General features: G+C 33.2%; 1 protein-coding gene across 10 annotated transcripts in view; it reads left to right on the top strand.

Moving 5' to 3' along the window:
- LOC123504225 (dihydropyrimidinase-like) overlaps positions 1-7500 on the top strand; it is a 72189-nt gene that overhangs the window by 56705 nt on the left and 7984 nt on the right. For 6 of the 10 annotated variants that reach the window (XM_045254582.1, XM_045254580.1, XM_045254587.1 and 3 more), the window contains 5 exons: positions 2533-2765; positions 5535-5760; positions 6076-6186; positions 6422-6595; positions 7241-7403. In XM_045254582.1, the coding sequence (XP_045110517.1) occupies positions 2533-2765; positions 5535-5760; positions 6076-6186; positions 6422-6595; positions 7241-7403 (907 nt within the window). Of the gene's footprint in view, positions 1-2532; positions 2766-3187; positions 3421-5534; positions 5761-6075; positions 6187-6421; positions 6596-7240; positions 7404-7500 lie in introns of all 10 variants that reach the window. The other 4 variants (XM_045254583.1, XM_045254581.1, XM_045254585.1 and 1 more) reach the window with 3 other exon arrangements.

Here is a 7500-nt window from a genome sequence, read left to right as displayed (position 1 = left end):
GAAAATAACAAATTTAATGAAAGTGCAAGTGTTAGTGAGCCACATCCCTCCACTAGTGGGTTCACAGGAATCACATTGGTCAGAAATTTTTGAGGATGGTGACTTGTTCTTCGACGACTTCCTTCCACCTCCCCACCCTTCTCCCCTCCTCTTCTACATTATCCATCACCAACCTTCACGTATGGTATGTACAGATCAAAATTTAATAAAATACATTGAAATTTTTATAAACTTGAGATTTTGCTAAGATTAGAATGAATTACCTGATTTATAGGTATCAATAGTCAAACTTTTGATACTTAAACAGCCATTTGGAATTACTAATTAAGTTTGAGTATTGAGTCTCCACCGTATATATACAACATGATTGCTGACAGCACAAGGTATGTTTGTTCACAATTAACCAGCATATAATATTGAAGTTAGAAAGTTGAACATGGGTATGATATACATGTATGAAAATTTGATTTGGAATAGAAGCTTAATTTTTTATAGTATATTAGACATAACATTCTAGGCTCTGAAGCTCTTGTGTGTTTGAATGTAATAATGTCATTCATATAAATTTTGTTCATTATAATGTATTAAATTTTGCTCAGTGCACTTAATTGATAAATAAACTTTCTGAAAATGTTTTATATGCAATTTTGATAATGTAACAGAGAAAAGAATTGCAAAATTTTTATTGTCTCAGCAGTGGTGCATGTTTATTTTCTATTACCCTTGCTTGCTGAATTCAGAGTTTGTGTACCATAACTAAAGTAGATCATTGTTGTTGGCTTTCTCATTTGGCATGTGATGATATATAAAGTAAAAAGATTTTTTTATCACCTTTAATTACCAAATAACTACTTTATTCATTGTTAACCAGAACTTGTTTCTTCTCCCTTACTTATAATATGCTTCAAATATTACTCATCCAAGACAAATAGTTCTTTATATTTTTATACTGTTTATAAAAAAATTAAATCATTATATTTTCTTTCTTTTATTGGTCATCTGATAATGGCAAACTTGCCTCATACACCGAGTGTAACCAATTTGTACATCAAAACACTTGATTTCCTCGAAACAGTAATGTTGATGCTTTATGGTTTGATTAGTAAGGAAAGTGATTTTGTTTGGAGCAAAACTTTATGATTAAATGATGATGGATTTTAAAAAAGAAAAGTAGGTGAAAGGTGAGCAGCAATGGTGGACTTACCATTAGGCAACACTAGGTGGTTGCTTAGGGCTCCGAGTTTCTGGGGGCCCCATGAAACTCCTTATACACTTATGGTTAATAGAGGTTTTATTATTTGCACATACTGTTTATGTTTTTTATTAAAAAACATTTGCTAAAATGCCAGTAGAATGATTATCCTTTTAAGTGTGTCTCGGAGCCCCCTATGGATGTATAAAGAAAACAGGGGCCTCCCCTTCAGTCCATACTCTATTGGATTAGGTGCAGGGGGCTCCCATGCTTACCTTTGCCTAGGGCCACCAAATTCTTAAATCCACCCCTGGTGAGCAACAGCTTACAATTGTATTGCACTTATAAACAAAATTAATTGTTCACTCCAGATCTTTTATTGCTGTTACAAATTTTGCACATCAGCTTTATTTGTAGTGCTGCATGAGAATACTGATGTAGTTTAACATGGGTATATGTTAAAGAAAAAAATCATGCTATGTTTACAAAATGAGAGAGTGAGCACATGGGAAGCTTGAATGTGATAGTGCAGAACTTGCCGTGTACAGATATATAGAAAAATGTATGACAAGATCAGTAATATGCACTGTCCTTGGTTGTTCTGAATGTTTGTTACCTGACCATCCTGCTTTAATGTTGAATGTGTCAATTGAATTTCCTAGAACTAGTGAAGGAATGAATAGCACAGTCAAAATGATATTAAGCACAATGTCCCTGAGTATTAGCCTAAAACAATAAAAGATGCATATTTACAAGCAAGAACTGCCATTATAAGCATCAACATCTGTGATTGGATGAGGTCACATCATGACATTATGAATAAACCAGAGGAGTCACAGGTTTTCTTTGCATGTTTGTCAAAATGTTAATCAAAGGAAATACATGCAATTTCATAGTAATTTTTATTTTCCTACTGATTGCTGTCATTTTATACAATATATATATATATATATATATATATATATATATATATATATATATATATATATATATATATATATATATATATATATATATATATATATATATATACACACACACACAGTGATGGAGAAACTTTGTTGCACCATTGCTTACTCACATAACTCATGAACACTTTAATTTCTGAAAAGCATCATGCCTTTTTCTGGTGTGTGTGGACAATGGTAGATAACTTTTTTTTTTTTTTTTTTCTTGCAAAATTTCTTTGTACCTTATTTATATTTTTATACTTGCAGTTTTTTAGGTTGCATTGTTTTCACAACAAAGTAATTCAATAACAAGGTAGTGCTTATGACCTAGATTATTGTTTATAGAAAGTTATTTTAGTTACCTATTTTTGTTTGTTTGTTTATTTCTAGGTTGGCTGTCCTCTGTATGTAGTGCATGTTATGTCAAAGAGTGCTGCTGATGTAGTTTCCAGTAAGAGAAGGCAAGGTCACATTATATTTGGTGAGCCCATTGCTGCCTCTTTGGGGACAGATGGCACTCATTACTATCACAAGTGTTGGCGCCATGCAGCTGCTCACGTAATGGGCCCACCTCTTAGACCTGACAGAGAAACACCAAAGTATCTAATGGATCTGTTGGCAAAGTATGTTTTTGTGTCTTATTCTTTAACTTTTCTTACCTCACTATCCAAGTTGCTTCTGATTCTTCCAAGGTGACAACACAAAAATTTCTGGTCATATAAATTTGATTTATCTGTACAAGGATGACTTGAGTATATAAACAGAAGTGGAAAAGTTTGCAGTTATGTACTTTACCTTTTATGGAGTCTCCTTTGATTTACGATAATTACTTACATGACACTGATTACCTTTACCTTATACAAACATATGCTAAAAAACAGATAAACCAAATTTATTTTCCCTATCTCCTGTCTTCCTTAACTAGAAAAAAAAAAAATCACCAAATTTCTCCTTTTCCTGAATCATTTGAGCTTTACATCTGTATCTTCAATAAAAGAACTGGGTATATTCATAAATGGTTACTATTAGATGAAGTTTCTTTCAGATTGGGTGTCCCCTTTACATTTGCAATATAATGAGTAAATCAGCAGCCTCAGCTTTAGGGGAACATCGCCGAAGAGGCAATCTTGTTTGGGGGGAGACCATTGCTGCAGCTCTGGGCACTGATGGTTCTCACTACTACAATCCGTGCTGGCAACATGCAGCTGGCCATGTCTTGTCTCCCCCTCTTCGTAATGATTCTAGTACCCCCAGTTCCCTGATGGAGCTGTTGGATGTGTAAGATTGCAGTACATGATATTCATATACTTTATTGAGAAGCTTTTATATTTGTTTTGCTTGATGATTCACAATTGCCCTTTCTGTGACTGCACATTGTTAATTTAGCTCCATTATTAGATTAGATGCAGGATTAATTCCTTCTCCACTCAATTCTTCTTAATTTCTTAAGTTACTTTTATCCTATAAGTATTATTAAAGCATGTCCTCCATGTTTTATCTCTTATAAGTAGCATTATATAGTAGTAATTCCATCTTGTCAAGTGTTAACAAAAACTTTATTTAATTCTCTCAGTGCTCATTGTGTCTGTAATGCTGTTATTAATATGTATTGCATGCTTTAAATTTGAATTCTAGCCTTACCTAATGGTTAAAGTATATGACAAAGTGCATAGGAGTGAAAATATCGTCACTGTAGAGATAGGTACAATACATTGATCACATGGAAGAATGTGACCACCCACTGATACTACTTTCAAATACTATGTAGTAGTTTTTAGTGTGGTTTCACATACTATTCAACTGTTCATAGTTGAGACCCTGGATATTATATAGGATCCAAAAATGCTGAAAGGGTTAAAAGCCTGACATTTTGTGCAAATAGTCACCAGTGGTTAGTCACAGCTGATATTTACAAAGTAATAGCATATTATATATGTAAATATAATTTACATATATTATATGTAGTAATATTACTTTGATGATATTTTTGGCTACTAAATGACTGATGAATTCACGGGGGAGTTCTTGATTAATTTTTATTTTTTGAAGCTATGTTTTATGAATGTTGCATGCTAAATTTAAGGTGGTTTCACTGAACATAATTATACATATTCCATTACTTGCAATTTTATCCATTGTTATGACTCACATTTTGAAACACTGAAAATTTAATCAAAAGGATTGTAGCCTTAAAAAAAAAAAAAAAAAGACGCCAAATATACACCATTCTTCGCTATTCAAACTATACTGGTACCATGACAGAGTGGAGTGTGGCCACCCTTGACTGTCTTGTCACCACCACTGCCATATTTCAAAGTTATTACTACATAGTCTAACCTTTTGTCTCCTTTTATCCATGTCTGTATTTCTTTCCTACTATCAGTCATCTGCTCCAGTCTTTTATGGTACTCTACCCCTTTTTAAGTTAGGATAATCATGAAATAAGTTGAGTTAAATTAGGCTTGCCTTATGCTGAGATAATTGTGTAGGATAATTAAATTATATTTGATTAAAGTAAGTAATAGGCTACTAAGTTAGGTTTATATTATCACTTACATAAAGCTAAACTTAATACAAGCATGTTTCTCAACTATTTAACATCATATACTACCTATTAGGTCTTTTCTGTCAGTTTGAAGTATGTTCAAGGCTTGTCTATCAAAGTATAGAGACCACCTACATAGTATTGTTACATAGAACAAAATCATATTGCTTGGTTATTGCCCCATTTTATTTCTTGTTCTGTCACATTTACCATTTCTTCCCCCATCCTCCTTTTCCCCCTCCCTGAAAGTGTACATTTCACACCTATACTCTATTAACTCTCCCTGTTGCAAAGGACACAATAGTTTTTCTCAGAATTATTCTATTGCAGTGTTTCCCAAATTTTTGGCACTATCTTCCTTCCCACCCTCTCCATTGTGCATGGCATTCCCCTTCCTCAAAAGATGGGTATTTTTTAAGATTTTCCATGAAAAGATAAAAGGTAGATGAGCAATACACTAAATTCAAGTAAAGTTGTAGCATTTAATTCCATTGTGAATGTTTGAACTAATTTTTTATAATCATGTACAAATAAGTCAGGCAATTTCATAAAGATTATTGATAATTACTTGTAATAGTGAAAAAAATGAGCAATTGAAATTATGAATTTTATATATGTATTACTTTGTACAAAATAATGAACTGAGTTATTCATAATTAGGTGTTAATCAAGTCTTTAGAAAAGGTTAATCTACACTCTTTGCTAATCTTAAAGAGTTCCTCTAAAAAGTAATGCTTGTGTTTCTTACTGGAACACGTACATTAAGAGAAATGCACAATGTGTTTATTCCAAAGTTGTTATACAACTTATTTGCACTTTAGATCTAATATATATGTCTGCTTTCCAGTGGTGATCTGCAGACAACAGGTACAGACAACTGCACCTTTACAGCCTCTCAAAAGGCACTTGGGAAAGACAACTTCACCAAGATTCCTAATGGTGTGAATGGTGTTGAGGATCGTATGTCAGTTATTTGGGAAAAGGGTGTTGTGTCAGGGAAGATGGATCCCTGCAAGTTTGTGGCTGTCACTTCTACAAATGCTGCAAAGATCTTCAATATTTATCCTAAAAAGGTTAGACCACATTATGGTAATGGTTCATTACTCTTAGAACAAAGAAAGGAGCTTTATATTTTTGGTAGGCCATTTCAAACTCTTTCCAATATTACTACATTGAACCAATGAATATTTTTGCAAGTGTTTTTTGTGTCCAATTATTTCCCTCCTCCTCAGAAGTAATATTCATATATTTTCATAAACATTTTTTTCCAAGTATATTGCTGGATTGCTCGCATATCAATTTCTTCTCATATAAAAATGCTACTTAACATGGCTTAACTTTATTATTATTATACTTTTTAAAGTAGTCTTTGTTTGTTTCTTTCTTAGGGGCGTATTGCAGTTGGTTCTGATGCTGATATCGTTGTCTGGAATCCACATGCCACCAGGATTATTTCTGCAAAGACTCATTACCAAGCCGTAGATTTCAACATCTTTGAGGTAATTATGAAAGAGAAATCTTGCACTTTCAAAAAATACCATATTTGCTTGCAGATCCAATAATCAATCAAGGCTGAACTAAATTCATATGGACCTTGATGATCACTGGGTCAACTGGTAATGTGTTAAGTATGTATAGTGGATGTCTTGCTTTGGGTTTAATGCTCATCACAGCAGCAAAATGATAAGAGAGAAATAGATAAATTATGAATGATTAATTTTTGTGCACTTTCAGGGTATGGAAGTTCATGGTGTTGCTGACTATGTAATATGCCATGGCCGTGTAGTGGTGGAAGAAGGAAATGTTCGAGCCGTTTCTGGCATGGGCAAATTTGTTCCAACTCCTAATTACAGCCCTTATGTATACGGCAGAGTACAAGAAAGGGACATTGCAAATGCTCCAAAGAAGGTATAGTTTGCACCTTTCCTCTATCTTTGTCCATTTACTAGATATGTTTACTCATATTCATGTTCTCCCTTTTTCATCTATTATTTAAGTTTAAATCTTATTATGTACCTAACTTAAGTAGATTACAATGGACAAGATTAATAATTTTACATAACATTCATAAAAAAAACCCTTCTACCTATGTACAATTGTAAGTCAAAAAATGTACAATAGGATTTAATTTAATACATAAATTGATGTGTGAATGTAGTAGCACACCTTCACTGAACACATTGGTGAGCATAGTTTCAACAAAAGGATTACCAGCACTATTGCTTGTGGCTTTCTGTTGCTTGAATGAATACTTATCACAATTTTTCAGTTGATTTCTAATTTCTGTTTCTATTGTGAACATTATGCCAACACAATGTTGCAGCTATGGATATGTATATTGTTATATGTGTATGTTGTTGACCATATTTCTTTGTAATATGCTATGTTCTTTCCTGCTCTTTTCTATAAAACACTCTTTATTTTACATCATTGACTTACCAGCCCCCCACAATTCATTATTATATTGTATTCTCAAAAATACTAAATGATTTTTTATTTATGTTGTCAATCATTAACAGCTAGATTTTATAAGTAGATAATTTTGGTTCACAGGTTGAACGTGCTCCTTATGATGGCCCTGTTGTTCAGCTGAATAATCAAGGACTTACTCAAGCAGTAGAGGGCAGCATCATTCCAACCAATCAGGAGTTTTACACTCGAGGTCCGACTAGATGTGGAGGACTCAACCTCCATGATTCAAGCTTCCACGTTTCGGGTCAGCTTGTTGCCTTGACTAACACCCAAAATAGTCACTCTATATAACTTGATGCTACACTTGTATGTTATACAGATTCAGCACTCTATATATAATA

This window comes from Portunus trituberculatus, chromosome 15 (genome assembly GCF_017591435.1).
Source record: "Portunus trituberculatus isolate SZX2019 chromosome 15, ASM1759143v1, whole genome shotgun sequence".
Taxonomy (NCBI): Eukaryota; Metazoa; Arthropoda; class Malacostraca; order Decapoda; family Portunidae; genus Portunus; species Portunus trituberculatus.
This window is presented reverse-complemented; position numbering and strand designations above follow the sequence as displayed.